General features: G+C 45.0%; 1 protein-coding gene across 1 annotated transcript; it reads right to left on the minus strand.

The window, feature by feature from the left end:
- Positions 1-314: 314 nt before the first annotated feature.
- Positions 315-13,329, minus strand: SEC11C (SEC11 homolog C, signal peptidase complex subunit). Its single transcript, XM_037508457.2, has 6 exons — positions 13,181-13,329; positions 6,736-6,845; positions 4,603-4,752; positions 2,589-2,708; positions 1,129-1,186; positions 315-517 (listed from the first exon to the last, which is right to left on the minus strand). Exons 1-6 carry the CDS (start codon positions 13,265-13,267, stop codon positions 464-466), a joined length of 579 nt encoding a protein of 192 aa, XP_037364354.1. The 5' UTR covers positions 13,268-13,329; the 3' UTR covers positions 315-463.
- Positions 13,330-17,287: the final 3,958 nt, after the last annotated feature.

A 17,287-nucleotide genomic window follows, 5' to 3' on the forward strand; every position in this document is an offset into this window, starting at 1 on the left:
AATAATACCTCACCTCCTAAAAAAGTCTGAGGCTTTATTGATTTGTCAGTCCACACTCTAATAAATAAGAAGCTATCCCTTTCGGGGCCTCTTTGTTCCCCCCAGAAAGGCTATCATGTTGTACAAAGCATTTTATTTTTGAGGTTCAGACATCACACCTATACCACGTAGACAGTGTTGCCCTCACTGGCAGGCAGGCCCAGGGCGCTGCCTGGCCCCGGCTGGGTACAGGCCCTCACACGCAGCTTCGGGTGACAGGCTCAAGAGTAGGAACTCAAGCAGATTCAAATCAGAGTCCACAAAAGAAAACCATGTTTACTGATGAATCATTTATTTGGACAAGACAAAAACGTCTCCACATTGTTTCCTTTTATACAGAAAGTGGAACATTTCAAATATATTAGTTTTTCTCTTTTTTCCAGCAGAATTCATTTCAATCTGGTTGCAGGGACTGCTTCTCGTTTTAGGATTCACGTTTTAGTAACACATACGCCCCCATCACAGCCAAAAGAGCATACTGTAAAGTAAACACAGTGGAAAATTACTGCCAGGTCTACAAAGAAATCTGGCCTATAAATACATTCAGATGCAGTCCGTTCGATACTGGACAGAGGACAGAACCCAAGATGCCCTCTGGCCCCAGCCTTGTTCTCCGGAGTAGCTGTTCAGTGCCGCATTAAGGTGGAACACCCCAAAATACATTGATGGACCAAAGATTAAATGCCCTACAAACACAGCTAGTCCACAACTCGTTCCTGCGGGGGTGTCCTACTGTTTCTGAAGTGATTTTAAAATATGTACAGATACCATTTTTGTCAAAGTTGGGAGATAAGCATTATGGGATTTATTATGCTGTATTTTTGGCGTGTTTAAAGATTTCCATAACAAAAAGCCACAACTATAAAAGTGTCTCTTTAGAATACACTATGAACCTAAAAGATAAACACAGCTATTTTAAATAATTCATTTCATTGTTGACAATTTAAATGATTATGTTCATTTGTAGTTAATTATACTCTGCAGGAAAACTGACTAGCAAAACATTTTGAACAGAGAACATCATTACAACTGCACATGTGCAAGCTCTAATATTCTTTTATAACTACAGATACACACACGAATCCCTACCTTGAATTTTGGATAGTCGTTCATTATTATGGTGACCATACCAACATATGGTAAAAACCTGAATTGTGGAATAAAAAGCCAGAAATATAAAAATTATTTGTGACATGATGATAGCAACATTTGAAAACGCTGTAAAATCCGCCTTATGAAACATGTCTTCCTTAGGAATGCCACTGATGGGGCCTGTGAGAACCATACTCATTTCATTCTTTTTTTTTTTTTAAAGATTTATTTATGTATTTATACAAGCACTGGGTACAGTCAGAAGTGCGGGAGGGTGAGAGAATTCACCAGAGCCAGAGCAGGGAACAGAAGAGGCAGAAGGACCAAAGCACACTGCTGAGGGGAGCAGCGGGCGGCAGGAGAGGTCCAAAGCAGACATTTCTAACCAGAGTTACATGGAGTGAGAAGGGAAGACCTGCCTTTTTTGTTTTTTTAAGAGGATTCACTCGTTGTGTCACTCAGAACAGAATCATTGCTGGAACAATTGTGCAGAGATGGACACTAAGAGATATATCACAGAACTGCTCTTAGTAGTAAAGAATAGGAAATAATTTACTAGTTCACCAAAAGAAAACTGGTTAAATAAATCATGACTCTCAGGGGGCCAGCATATAACCATCTGAAAAGAAATTTATTTGACACAGAAATCTAATTCCAACTTCCTATTGGGAAATAAAAACAAATTTTTTTAAGACCAGAACAGGCAGATTTATTCACATATACTGCTAAGAGAAGCAGTGGGCAAGACAGGAGAGATATACTGCATCAAAAATCAAATTTTTGGGCCTCCCCGGTGGCGCAGTGGGTTGAGCGCAGCACCGTGAAGCTGTCCACAGCCTCTGCAGTGCGGGTTCGATCCCAGCCAGCTGGCAAGAATCCCACATGGCGCAGCAGACCTCTCCTGTCTTGCCTGCTGCTCCCCTCAGCAGTGTATTTCAGTAGCTCCGCCTGCTCTGCTCCCTGCTCTGTCTCTGGTGAATCCTCTCACCCTCCCGCACACCTGGCCTGTACCCCAGCTTGCGTATAAAAATAATAAATAAATCTTAAAAAATTTTTTTTTAAAAATCAAATTTTCCTATGCAAAATTATATATTATCTATGCATACTCACATCTACACCAGAAGAGGATATATCTAGAATATTCACCAAGTATTAGAGTGGTTACTTCTGGAAGGATTTCTTGTAATTGCTATGTAAAATCCACAAATACCCCATTTCTAAGTAAGAATTTCAAAAGAAGAATTAAATCCACAATATAGATAATATACTTGTATTCAATTTAAGTCTTTAGTGTGTTTGGCATTTTATTCAATCTTCATAGTACAAACTAAAACTACTTACTGCTCCACTGCCATATAATATTTATAATGGATGATTCCACTATTCTATAGTTTCGTTGTTTCTAAATATCTTTCAGGTTTATGAATCTTCCTTAGAACTTAAAAGTCAGTTCTCACCCTCTGGCTCTTCCCACCACGTCCTTCTTTTCGAGCCAGTTCTGGCCTTCTTTGTACAAGCCTCTATCGTCAACTTCATTATTGTCTCCTTTTGTCAGAAATTTGATGTCACCATTATCTCTGGAAGGCAAAACAATGTTTCTTCAAAAATCATTTTCAGCACAGCACCATTAGAAAAATATTAGTTTACCCAACACTTTACAATCTGGCATGGGCTTTTAGAAGCAATCAAAGATAACTTGATCTGTCTTGGTCTGAGACGACAAGACAGACAACCATCAGCCAAAGCACAAATCTAACAACGGTTTTGTAGACTTAATTCTAAAACTCTCGAGTTACCGTGACAACCAAAAACCACAGCCAAATACTAGGCAATGATTAGCTTGCTACGGGTAACTGTCTTTATCCTCTCAAGCTCTCAAGGACCAAGTTGTTAACATGAATTGTATTCATCTTCACTCTAGATATGAAATTGGTCCCAGATGACAAAGATCTGATCCCAAAGTAATTCAAATGCTTAGCTCTTGTCAAACTTACCTTCTCTTACCAAGTGTAGAATGTGCTAATGCATTACATATTTCATCACTGAGCAAAGTGGTGTAAAATCCAGTTTGCAGTGAATCACAAGAGCATAAACCCAATGTGCTAAGAGACACTTGGGATTCATTTTAAACATTGTAGCCTGGTGCTTAGATAGCCTACATGCCAGAAACACAACATTATACTACAGTATTATAGGGCTATAAAGAGAGTCTTCTTCTGATAAGATGAATAAAAAAATGTATTATCATAATTTCATCAAATGTTAAAAGCCCACAAAGATCTGCAACCACGTCAAAAGGAGCAAGCTGGTTTGCAGCCATGGTGATGAGGATATCAGGAGGATAAATATCGAGGCTGTCTCTCCCAATTCATGGAAATGGCAGCAAACTCTCAGCATTTCATCTACTCTGAACAGTCTCTCATCTTTAGAAGTTATTTTTAAATCAGGTGAGAGTACTGTCACGTTATCACCGAGTGTATGTCTACATTAATTTGAGTAGTAGACAAGCAATACTAGTACAGTACCAGGGAATTAACACAGACTGAAAGGGAGGCTTCTAAGGTTCAGAGTCAAGCAAGTGAATGGTTAAGGTATCAGCATCTTTGGACACAACACCTAGAAGCCATAAAATGAAATGGGAATCTAAAACTAAATGTACAAAATTATGGACACACACACACACACGTTGAGAAATTCATTATTTTAAATACACAAATATGCATACCTAAACTTAATCCCATGATTCATGCAGGTAAAAAATGCTAAACTAAGTTGTATGAAGTTAAATGACTGACCAAGGTACATAAAATGTAACATTTTTCACTAATCCCTGAGTTGTATTTTCTCAGAATTTAATATATTGGCGCTAAAAGCAATTGTACCAGAAAGTATCCTAGGTCATTGCTGACATTTACGGGAAAGGCAAGGCCATTTTTGGGGAAAGGAATTAATGTAGGTGAGTGGGGTGAGGAATTCCTATCTCTCCAGGGGTTAATATTACTGCCACTTGGTCCAAAGTGACACAGAAACAAGTAGCCTTTTTTGCATTTCAGAAGCTAATTCTCACATCAAAATAATCCTTAACTACAATGGGATTCCATTTCAAGACTGCTTCAAATAACTAATATTATGCTATAATAAATTCCACCTTACACTGAGCACCAAATTAAGTTTTTAAGTGCTTTAGTAATCATTGATTTGCTTAATTTTCACCATCACCCTTGAGTTATTGTAGGTAAGTTACTGTGTTAACTTAAGTTCTTGTGCTAACACTCACATTATTACATTAATTAACTGAAGTTATTGTGTTAACACTCCTATATTCCAGGCTAAGTAACAGCACCAATGTCAAATAGCTAGAAACAGGAGAACATGGAACATAAAACAGTGCTTTAGCTACTTTCTGATTAAGCATTAAGTATCTACCAAAAATTTACAAAGCCAAACCAGCAAGAAGCAAAGCCTCTTTACTTTTCATGAACTTTGATCACTCTGTGAACTATTGGAATGTCTCGTCCTTCAACTTTAAAAACAACGATTTCACCAGCTCGAATGGGATCTTCCCGGAAGTTTGTCAGGAACAGCAGGTCGCCCCTGTGGAAGGCTGGCTCCATACTGCCACTGGAACGAAACACAAAGTCACACCCGAATTACCCTGGGGTCAAAGGCGAGCATTTCCATCCATAAAGATGGTAGATGAAATATCTGAGTTAAAGTTCCAACTCATATCCCTGACCAAGTCAGTCTTGGTCAGCCACAGAGGATTCCTTCTGCCAGATGTTATCAGAGGTGATAGCATGATATGAAAAAGGAAACAATTGCTTCTTAGAGTTAAATATGGGAAGGGTGCTAGCAGCCCCTCCGCAGTTTGTAGGAGGCAGGAAAAGAACCAATAATAACGTGATATTTTTAGAAAAGAATCTCAGTCTGAGATAACAATTGAGGAATGAGGCCGGCCACCCCCAGGTCCATCTCAGAGACAAGAGGAACGCACTGCGGTTTGGCCTCTGGCGTCATTAGCGTGTCCTCCCAGGAAAGCAGGTCTTTGAAATGTCTCACTGACATCAACTCATGCTTGCATTCCTCATGGGCCAGTGGCTCCCCAAGATCAGGGTTCCTCAGGGTCAAGTTTATGTTGACAAACCACACTGCTTCAGAGTGGTGACATGTGATTAAAAAAATAAAGCCCCTCCCTCCTGCAATTTCACGATAATTTCTCTGTGCAAGTGTGTTTGTGTTATGTGAGGGAAGCTGTGGTTTGGGGTCTGCCAAAAGTAACTCTGAGGTGCAACTGACTTGGCCTCGATGGGCGTCAGGTTCCTTACCAGTTAAAGTTTTCACTTTCTTTTTGTGAAGTCTTAAAATCCTTATTTGAAGCGTACTCTCACTAGGAAGAGTAACGAGCACAATACATAAAAGCAGGGCTGCCACAATTGAAGCCAGGCTAAGGCATCAGGAGCCCGTGAGCTAAGACACCCCACCCCCAGTCTATCCAGCTGGACCCCAGTGGATTCGAGGCCCCCTCAGCTCTGGGTGGGAGCTGTGCTATCCTAAGGCTCCTGAGTTTATTATAAAACGCTGCATATCTAGTTGTGGGCCTGAGGCCAGTCACCCCGGAGGCCTGGTAAAGCCAGAGCGTTGGCTGTAGCCCTGTGACATTGCAGCAGGTGGTGGGGGGAAGGGCCCTGGCATGGGTGCTGAGAACCCTGCATGCAGGCCTTGGTCCCTGCACTGGCCGGCTGTGACCCCGCTCAAGTTACTGCTACACCCCTGAACCCCACACCCCACCTGTCACACCCTCTATCCACCCGCACTAAGACTCAATAACCTAAGGTTGGATAGAGCATCTAAGGCACCTCATGACTCCAGAACATGCTTATTTAATTTCAAATGGTGGTTTTTCCCTTTGGATGTCTGCAGGGGCACGTGAAGTCAACTGAAGTGCGAACTTTCCTAAAACTTTCCTGCTGTTTTTTAAGAGTAATGGTCACCTATAAGAGTATGGCTGAAGAAGTGTGAGAAACTACCACACGCTGTGTAAGATGCTGGGGATGCACGCTCTTTGCCCACTGGGTACAAAGAAGACAGAGAACTCATTTTAAATTAGTTATGTTTAAAAATCCATTTGTGCAGGCCTCCCTGGTGGTGCAGCGGGTTGAGTGCAGTGCTGTGAAGCTGTCCACAGCCTCTGCAGCACAGGTTCAATCCTGGCTGGCCAGGGAGATACCCACGTGGCACAGCAGACCTCTCCTGTCTCGCCGCTGCTCCCCTCAGCAGTGTATTTCAGTCAGTCTGCCTGTTCTGTTCCCCACTGTCACTGGTGAGTCCTCTCACACCCTGCACCTCTGGCCTGTACCCCAGTTCTTGTATGCATAAATAAGTCTTTAAAAAAATGCAAAAGTTAGTCAGTTCATCGCACTGGAGAACAAGCACCAGTGTGATTAAAGCTCTAACATGCCTATTGAGAAAGATGAGGCTTCTCAACGGGCCAGGAAAAAACACAGCCCTAGAGACATCAGTGAAGATGATGCTAACACTGTCACCGACTGACCACTGGGTCCCAGTAGCCCCTTGGGCTGCCCCAACGGCAGCGCCACCACCTACCTGAGCACCACCACAATGGGGCTTTCGCTGCCCGTGAGAACAATCAGGCCCTTCCAGATCATGAGTGCAGAAGACACGATCATGGCGAAGTTCAAAACCTGGTAGTAGAGCTGGAACAAAAAAGGCCAGACCCTCAGTGAAAACCCAGGGCAGAACATCCACCCGCCCTAAACGGCACAAGTGTTCATTGCGATTTTAGGACATGAAACCAAATCACACAAAGCACAAGATCACGTAATGTTGCAACTTTTGTCCGTGGAGAGAGCACCCCAGGTCTGGCTCCCCTTCCCAGACAGGAAAGGCGGGAACAAAAACCAGAACTGTGCTTAGGCCCTGCTTTGCTAAAGCTTCTCTAAGACTGTTTACCTCTGGGGAATCCTCAAACTTTCAACCCTGAAGGGCCTGCCACTCAGGTTGCACCTGCTGCTCCCTACGCAGTGCTCAGGTCCAGCCTGAAACCACTCCCTCACCCCAGGGCCCTGGTGGCCCCCTCGAAGCCTGAGTGCTTAGCAAAGGGGCCGCTCTGCGTGTGACATCATACTTGAAAAGTGAACAAAAGCTTTGAACACCTGCATGTTTAGATCTTCCATACCTTAAAGGCAAATACCTGAACAGGTGAACAGCAAATATTTATTTTAGAAGTCAGGCGGGAAGGCCACTTGAGGCAAAAATCTTACTTCCCCAGCTGACCTTGCCCACCACAGACCACTGAGCTGAGCCACACAGGTCTTGGCCTCACTCTGGTACCTCACATGCTGAAGCACCAGGCTCTTCCTTGCACCACTGCCTGCCCCCGTCAACCCCTGGGGATGACGGGAAAAAGCAACACTTGCCCACATCACAACACCCTGTTGGGCTATGGGTGACCTGTTACCCAGGAGTCTCCGGTCCTCCAAGAGGCTGTAGGGACTGGAGCAGCCTTACTGGACTTAAGCCCTCAGCACGGCCACTGGACTGTGCTCCAGGAGGGCTCGTTTCTCTGGCAGCTGCTTCAACCCTCCGTTTCACAGCCCCTGCAGCTACCCAGGGGACCTGACGCCCCAGTGGTGATCCCTCCAACACTGGCAGCTCAGTACTTAGGCCTCCGCATCTCCACTTGAACCATACCCTCAGCAACACGCCTGGCACTGAAGACCCTCCAGCCCTGCATCTCCAATCCAATTCTCCCTCAGCCTGACCACACAGGCCTACACTCCAGGCCTCTGTGCTCACCTTCACCCCTTCACCTGTCTTTCTACCACCAGGCAGTCCCTCAATGGACAGGATCCACAGCCTCCATGAGGCCTGGCTGCCCTTACTCCAGAACTTCTGTTTACCCCTCCAGGATATAAACTTCTAGAAAGTTCTCTACCTGGGAGGGGAGAACCTCCAAGTGGAGTGGGGGAAGACAGGTAGGCATGTTTCTGCTTTCCCAGCCTTTTTATACACTCCATGTATTTTAACCCCACCTCCTCCTCCACCCCCAGCCCTGGGGATTCCTGGCACAGCCAATTCTTGAGTCTTTGAAGATTCTGCATCACAGACTGTTTCCCCACTGCTGGCTCTGGCTCTGTCAGATGCCACTCTCCCATCTATTTTCTAGTTCCTGGTGTCTGACTGAGCATCCTATCTTGGTATAGCTGATGACTTTTCAAATCCCCTTGTTATAGTCTGAATGATGTTCCAGAAAAGAAAAACAAGCTAGGTTTCATTCCATCTTAACTACCTCCCAGCTCACCCAACCAGCTTTCAAGAACATCCTTTTGAAATGAGTTTGGAACTTCTTAAGTCTCACTTTAAATCCCAGTTCCTAGGGGAAGCGTGCCCTGACCCACTAGACAAGGAATCAACAAAATTTTTCTGTAAAAGCTAAATAATAAATATTTTTGGTTTATAGACCCTATAGTCTCTGTTGAAATGACTCGACTTTGCTATTGTAGTAGGAAAGCAGCTATAAACAATAAGTCAAAGAATGAACATGGCCGTGTTCCAATAAAGTGGTGGGTGGGGTGGAGTTTACAGACCTCAGCTATAGAGCCTCGGTCCTCCTGTTGTATGTTCTCACTGCGCCCTGTGCTCCTATCGATGCATATTCATTGCCAACATGTCTTTCACAACTGACTGGAAGTTCCACAAAGGTGAGGAGTGTTCAGCCTTGTCCACAGCTGTATCCCCAATGTTCAATAATGGCCTGACAAAAGGTAACTACTCAATTTATTGAATAGTGATAAAATGAATGTCTTTAATATACGGTGAGCACAAACCAGTAATAAGAAAAGCATTGAAATCCAAACCAAAAAACCAAAAAGAGGTAGAAGCTTAAAGGTATTACTTTTCCAAGAAGAAATACAAGTGGTAGAAAACACTTAAAATGTATAAACCAAATCCTGCCTCTACCCTCTCCTGCCTTTAATTTTTCTAGCAAATTTAAAGGAATTTTGTTTTTTAATGCCAATACTCAGTGCTTGGCAAGGGTGCCTTGTGATGGAGGTGCAAGTTGATACAATTCCTTCTGAAAGTGATTTGGCATTAGAATCCAGAGGTTAATCTTGGCTCAGTAGTTCTAGGAAATTGTCTAAAATCAAGGCAGATAGGGAGTTTTTAGGGGTTTTCTAATAATGGGGCAGCGACAGATCGCCACATCATTCAGAACATACATAAAGAATATTCGTAACAGGGCCTCCCCTGGTGGCGCAGCGGTTGAGCGCTGGGCCGCAAAGCTGCCAGCAGCCTCTGCAGTGCCAGTTTGATCCCCGGCCACCGGTGAGGGTCCCACATGGCGCGCAGACCTCTCCTGCCGCCCGCTGCTCCCCTCAGCAGTGTACTTCGTCAGTCTGCCTGTTCTGTTCCCCGCTCTGGCTCTGGTGAATTCTCTCCACTTCCCGCACTTCTGACTGTACCCATGCTTGTATAAATATATAAATAAATAAATCTTAAAAAAAAAAAGAATATTCATAACATCACAAAATACTTAACATATGTTGAGTAAAAAATGCAGGCAGCAGCAGAATCTCCACAAACTGTAACAGTTCAGAAAGCAAATACATAGAGATACCCCAAGACGCTAATAGAGGCTTGCTTAGAACAGTGGAATTAAACTTCTTTCCTTTGTTAAACTACAATCTATTTTGTAAAATTCCTACAACGAGCATAGATTAATTCCAAAGTCGGGGGCAGTGTTTTACGGAAGTGCCATTTAACAGGATAGTATATGGTTGTTAAGATAAAAATTTTGAAGAATGTGACAAAATACTGCCATATGATAGAAAGAGCTTAAAACTGTCCTTTGCTGATAGTATACCTATAGGAAACTGTGTGACTTAAGGTAATTATGGAGGATATGATGAAATTGGGAACATTAAAAAAAGTGAATTAAAATAATTTTGAAGATATTTTGACATAATAAATAAAAATAGGAAATTTAATGTGTCAATAATTTAAAGTTACACACCATTTTTGAAAACTTCTGGGCTACTGCATCAGTAGCAAATTATGAAGTTACATTTATATTTCCAGGAGAGCATAAAAAGGAAAGAGAAGTGTTAAGTGATGGCCTTTGTTAAAGTGTTGAGCTAGAAGACACCGAAGGGGTGCATCTAAAGTATAATCAGTCTTGTAAGTCACATCAGCCCAAAACAGAAGCTGTTCACTAAAGGTCACGCTCAAAAACTCCACCTGCTCCTCTTGACTTAAAAGATTTGATGAAGAAATGTTGTTTCATTATGAATCACAGATCTAGTTAGGAAAGCTCCCAGCCATGGCCTTAAACAGAGATTGCCATTTTCAGAGAAATTTTCAAACAATGTGGCCCACCCTGATAAATGCAAACTATAAAATCATGCCACTTACCTACTAAAGATTGCATACAAAAAGATATTCGAACATACATATTATATTTTTATAATTTCTTTTCTTAACGTATGTATTTTACATCACTGTGTAGTCCCCGTAAAATTCCCACCACCAGTTCACCCATGAACCATCACCATAGTCCCTTGTGCTCTTCTCTCCCATGTTTTGATTCCTTTTCATCCCCCTCCCTCACAGAATGAACATATATTTTTTCTAAGTTTGAAAAATACATTGAGGGGAAATAAAATCAATTTCTAAAAAAAAAGTCCTATGAACAAGATATCTTATTTGCTAAAGAAACGCCAATTATACTGAAACCTAATGATCATGCTAACTGCACAACTAGAAATCACAATCTCACTACACTGGGAAATGTTGATCAAGCTACTGACAAGCTGATTGGATTCTGAAAAATACACTACCACGTTTCACAGTGCCTTTTGTTGTTGTTCCTTTTTGCCCACCAACTCTGTATGCTTGGCACTTAACCCCAGCAGAGTTCAGATGCAAGTGCACAGTCAGTCTTTGTGAACCAAGGATGAAATAGCCAGTGTCTAAGAGTTTTAAGCAAATATTTCAGACCAGATGTTTTGGCTGACAGAGCAGCAGAAAAGCCAATAGCTGTATTTCTTCCTCTCTTTCTCACTGTGGAAACAGAGAGTCCTTGTATCTGCATGTGGCTTTTGCTTTAATTAGCAGCAGAGAAAGGAAGTCCCGCTTGCAAGATCAGTGGGCATGTGTTCTGACAAGGTGTCACTGGATGCTACTTTGGAGGGAAAAAGAAAAAAGCAAAAGGACAAAGCTTTTTTCAAAAAGTACCAGGAGGTATATTTGAGCTTCTGAATTTTAACTGGAAGATTAGCAAAGCACAGAGAGTGCAAATTGCTACTGATGAGCCTTATCACTGACAGTGGGAATGTATAAGTCTTTCAAAAGGCAAACTGGTGTCAGGAATGATGCATTCATCAGGCCTTCTCTGAATCTGCAGTAGAAGCATCAGCAATCAGAACCAATTTTAGAGACATTTTTAAAACCCAGCCAAAAAGGCTAGATTTTTAAATAAAGCTCCATTTTCTGGAGAATTTTCTTGTAAAATGAATGCTCTGGGTATTACAGTTGTTATTCAAACTGGTGATAATCTCTGCCACAGTTCACTGTAATTGTAGAAACTCCTAGGATCTCATCAGCTATGCAGAGCTAGGAACAACTAGATTTTTGAACCACAGTTCATGAAATTCAAGTCACCAAACTCTTGCACTCTATGGCAGTAGTCTGAAATTCTACTTGGGAAAAAAAAAAAAACAAAATTAAACCATATGCTCAAAGGAATAAGTTGTGCCCTGTTATGGGTGACCGCACTCGGTAAAGGGAGATCAAGGGAACAGGATGCTGTCCAAATTCTGAGAATTAATACCATTTTCAAAGCAATGAAAACTTCTGCATAGGAAGTGTCTGTTTTTCTTAGCATAACTTACTAGTAGTATGAATAGGAGTCTTAGTTTCCTTTTGGAGCCACCAGGATCCATTATATCTGGGTCCTAGGGATCCCCTACATTCTAAGGGGCTTCAGCAATCACACTTTTCCTGACTGAGAGGGGTTCTTTTCCAGTCCCTCTTCACCCTTTAAAAGCAGAGATGCAGGGGCTTCCCTGGTGGCCCAAGCTGTTAAGACACAACCTATGAAGCTGTCCTCAGCCACTGCAGCATTCCCAGCCAGCCAGGGAGCTACCCACATGGCGCAGCAGACCTCTCCTGTCTAGCCCGCTGCTCCCTTCAGCAGTGTATTTCAGTCAGTCTGCCTGTTCTGCTCCCCACTCTGTCTCTGGTGAATCCTCTCTCCCCCCACATCTCTGGCCTATACCCCAGCTCTTGTATGCATAAATAAATCAATCTTTAAAAAAAAAAAAAAAAAGCAGAGATGCAGGCCAGGAGCTGGCTAAGGAGAGAGTAAAAAGGAAGCTTTCCTGGGAGGTCCTCTCAGAGTGTCCAGTGCAGGAGCTAGAGAGGGCTTCGCTGCTCCCCTGGAACGCTGATCCAAGCCACAATGAGTGAGCACCACCTGTGAGCTCTGGCACAAGGAGCTTTGTTCAGACCCTGTGCAAGGCGAGGAAAGCACTTCCCCAGCCGGGAAGGCACTTCCGTGGGCGGCATGACCGGACAGCCCCATCGACAGACAGGTCTCCGAGTCCCTGCCCTTCTGCCCCTGCCATCGCGGACACCCCCCTCTGGGGGTCAGGCCTCAGCAGCCCCAGGGCAATCTGTCACCCCTTTCCAGCAGGCAATCCCTCACGCAGGTGCAGACGGTTGTCACTCACGCCCGAGCCACGGCTCCCGCGTCTCGGCCACACCCGCCGGCCCCAGGCCCGGGGTCACAGCCCCTTCCCCTCCCGGCCGCCCCCCCGCTCCGCGCTCCGGCCGGGGCAGGCGGCTCGCGCGCGCGCCCACGCGGGGTGCGTGCAGATGAGCCCCGGGCGGGCAGCGCCAGAGCGGGAGCGGGGCGCCGCCGACCCCGGCCGCGGGGCGCGGTCCTTGCAGCCCCCCCAGGACGCGCGGCTCCCCGCGGGCACGGCGGGTGCAGGTGCCCGGGCGCGCCCCCCACGCGGGCCCCCGATACCTGGCGCTTGTTCATTTTCCGTAGGTCCCCGAAGATGTCCAAGCTGGACGCGGGGAGGTGCGTCCCCACGGCGCCCGCGCGCACCATGGCGGGGTCTCGGGGGCCGAGGCGCGCGGCGAGCTCCGGGGTCCCTGACAGCTGCGAGCACCGGCCGGCCCCGCCCCCAGCCCCGCGTCCGGGGCCACGTGACCAGCGGTGCTCTCGGGCGTCTGGGAGTCGTAGTCCTGCGCGTCTGGGCGACCCGTCCGCCCGGAAAGGGCCGGAAATTAAAAAACTACAGTTCCCAGAATGCTGCGGGGCGAGAGCCTCGTCCACTGAAGACCCAGGGCTGCTCCCGGGGTGGACGGCGGCGGGGCTCGGGAGCCTCCTGCGACCCCTCCGAGGGAATTTGGGGGCTGATGACCCTCCATGTGTCAGGTGCAAACGGGGGCCAGTGGCTGCTCAGAAGAAGCGAGCTCCCCGAGACTCTGGTCAGGCGCCAAGAGGACACCTAAAGCGCCCCGCTCGCACCGAGCCGTGTGTCTCCGCCATTGGACGGCGGCGCGGGCGGGCGGGGCGCGCGGGGCGGAGCCCCAGGGGGGCGCGGCCGGGGCGGGGCTGGGAGGTGGCGGGGACTTTGAAACTCTGAGCTGCGGCGGTAGGCTTGGAAAGCAAAGAGGCATTTTTGCATCCCTTTCATCAGATTAGGTCGCAGCGGATAGGAAGGGAATGAATAACCAGTGTATGTTATGCATGAGGACACAGGCCCCCAGGTCAAATGCCACAGCCAAAGTTAAGTGGCAGAGTCTGGAATAGAGCTCAAAATTTAAAAAAAAAAATTTTAAGATTTATTTATTTATGCATACAAGAGCTGGGGTGTAGGCCAGAGGTGGGGGGTGAGAGGATCCACCAGAGACAGAGTGGGGAGCAGAACAGGCAGACTGACTGAAATACACTGCTAGGGGAGCAGCCGGGGAGACAGGAGAGGTCTCTTGCGCCATGTGGGTAGATCCCTGGCCCGCTGGAGATTGAACTCGTGCTGCAGAGGCTGTGGATTGCTTGTGCGGTGCTTAATAGTGCGATGCTTAATCCCTTGCGCCACCAGGGAGACCCAGAACTCAAAATTTTAAATTGGCAAATCCTGGATTACTGCTGTCCGGACCCTAGATTATCTTTAGTTCATAATTCACTAATTTGGGCATTGTTTATTTCATTCACTAGTTCACAGATTTGGGGGGAGCACTTACTATGCACTTCACCCTGTTCTAGGCACTTGAGAATTAGTGTACAAAACAAGCAAAAACTCTAGCCCTCATGAAGCTTACATTGTAGCAGGGGGAGATTTCATAAATAATTACACAGTATCTGGAGGAAATAAGAAACTACCTATATGTCTTCTCATAATAAAAAAATGAGAGAGGCTGGGGGCTCTGGGGGAAAGGCGCCTGTTGCTATTTAAGATGTCCCAGAAGCTGACTTCCGATGAAACAAAGGTAAGCTTTGGGACTCTTCAATTGCAAAATCCCCTCCCAAGGCCTTGAAGAAAAAATGATCATATGGCCTTAGAATATTTTCAAAAGCAAGATATTTGAATTGCTATTGGTAATGAGTCCTGTTTTTTGCATTTCAAGATCTCCTCTGTGATAATTCCTTTCACACTGGAGGACAAGGAGCATTTTGAGGATTCAGTTAAGGAGAAGTTGAATGGAAGATACATTTGCTTTGAATTTAGAGGTTATGTTTACGTGGTTCCTGGTCATCTCCTGCCATCCTGATGTTGGAAAGTTTTCTCCAAATACTGTCCCCATTGTGCCAATTCACCTGTTAAGCAGGCAGTGGCACTAAAGATGTGAGAGTGGCCACATCAGTGGCATCCTGATGTGAGAGTGTCCTATAGCCCTTGGCTTTGCAAGTAGGTGGGCAGTAGTGGAAAAACAAGGCTTGAATCAGAAGTAGTCTGCGTGAAATTCTACCAAAGATCAGCTATACACACTTGTAAGTGGAAAATACTGTTGCCCTCAGTCCAGGAAGATACAGTGGTCATTAAAACTAGTACTAAAAACTGAAACTAGGTGGTAGCAGTGAAAATGTTTAGATGTGTTCAGATTCTGGATTTATTTTGAAGGTAGAGTCCTCAGGAGTTTAAAGAATGGACAGAGGATATGAGAGAAGAAATGAAATTAGAACAACTCTGGGGTTTTCAGCCTGAGGAGCTGGGAGGTTAGCATTGTCCTTAACTGAAAAGAAGGCCGCTCGGTGCAGCAGGTTTCGAGAAGAGTTCACGTGCTTGACCAGCGAGCCAGCGCTTTCCAGTCCCCTGTTCTCAGGTCACATCCTCTGGGCTTTGCCTCTGCTCTTGTGAATTTGTTTCCAAGCAGTGTATGTGGAGAGAGAGGGGGATGGGGGCGAGGGGAATTCTGGAAGATTAGATCCTGGAAATTGAATGACTGAGCCAAAGCGCATGAACACTTAAAGTTTACATTTTCCTGCAGAAAGGCTAATTTCTAAATCTGTACAGTAAAGATGATAAACAGTCTTGGAATGTCAAATTGGAAGGGACTATAGACATCACATAGTTGCAGCCCAAGGGGCCACTGATGGAGGATCAGATCAAGAAGACATGGTATAGCCATACAGTGGACTACTGTTCAGTCGGGAGAAAGATGAAATGCTGCCATTTACAGCAGAATGGAAAGAGTTGGAGGGAATTATGTGTAGCAAAGCAAGTCATAATGAGACAGGAAATATTGGATGTTTGACAAAGCAAAATATTGGATGTCTGACAAAGCAAAATATTATAAAAACATCAGACACTAATAAACGTAGTGAGGTCCCTGACACTAAGCAGGCCTGGGGAAGGAGAAAGGGTCAGATGGGGTAAAGGGATGGTACTGGGAAAGAAAAAAGAAACCACGTAGTTAAAATCTTTTCACCTTTTTGATGGTGAGCATAAGGCTCAGAGAAAGAAATGACTTCTCAGTATCACACAAATTAGCTAAAACAGGAAGAAGCAAGAAACTTAAATTAGTCGACTAGACCTTAAGAAATTTGATTTTTTTAAATAGATGTTTAAATCTTGTTAACCCAAAGTAAAGTGGTGAGCTGAGGCAATTTTTGGTGTCATGTTATTGCAAGGGTCCCACATTTCCAACAAAATCACCTGGGCTTCAGCCATAGGTGACTTTGAAGCCTGAATTACCTACCCATTAGCCAATTGCTCCATTTAGAGTCATATCTCATACTTCAAAGGGCCTATCTAGGTCAAATCTCCACCCACAGCTGGCATCTTCTCTGAAAAGCTGGACAACCATAAAGCCTTTATTGAAACGATATTGAACAGCTCTGGCTAGCTCTTTGTCAGAGAACCTTGAAATTCTCTAGCAAAAATAGAGCAGGGAACAAACACTTATCAAAAAATTATGCTCAACAATGTTAAATTGCACTTCCTTAACACTAGGCCCTTCAAAACAAGGAAAGAGGCCATTTGATATAGGGGGAAAAGGTAGGAGCTATGACCCCAACTGACCCCCACCCCTTGCAACCTCACACACCTGGCCACAGGGCAGGGTCCACCCTCAACATGCACCTGTTCCCTCTGCATGATGCGTCTGTGATGACGTCATCTGGGAGCTCTGTTGTGCATCTATTTTTGATGCTACTGGGCCCAGTTTTGTCTGTTTGACTTGTTGTTATAAAGGAAGTTATTTAGGTCAATTGAGGTCTCAAAACACCATCAAGCCCCCCACTCCACTTGGCTGGGACTCGTTTCCCCCAACCCCCGTCTCGGTCCTCATCTCCTGTCTCCATCTGCAGCACTGCTGTGATGTCAAATACAGTCTTTGCTCATACGCGCTCATATTCTCCAAAGGACTTGGACAAGGAGCAGAGTTTACTTACCTTTGGCTCTACAGCTAATATCTGGGGTGACCTAGTTTAACTGATGTCATAAAGCAAGCATTCCTCTACCCCAGTCTTGATCCTTATAGGGTTTTCTTTGATTCATTATGTATCTTGGTCTCAACATAGTAGTTCTTTATTTCTCCTTTTTCCATGGAGAAATAAGCATATTAACTCTACTTGTAAAATCCCCTCAACCCAGGCGTCCATCCTCCCAAATACTCTCACTCC

The sequence above is a fragment of the Talpa occidentalis genome, unplaced genomic scaffold, assembly GCF_014898055.3.
Source record: "Talpa occidentalis isolate TD23 unplaced genomic scaffold, MPIMG_talOcc4v2.1 talOcc4.13, whole genome shotgun sequence".
Lineage (NCBI taxonomy): Eukaryota > Metazoa > Chordata > Mammalia > Eulipotyphla > Talpidae > Talpa > Talpa occidentalis.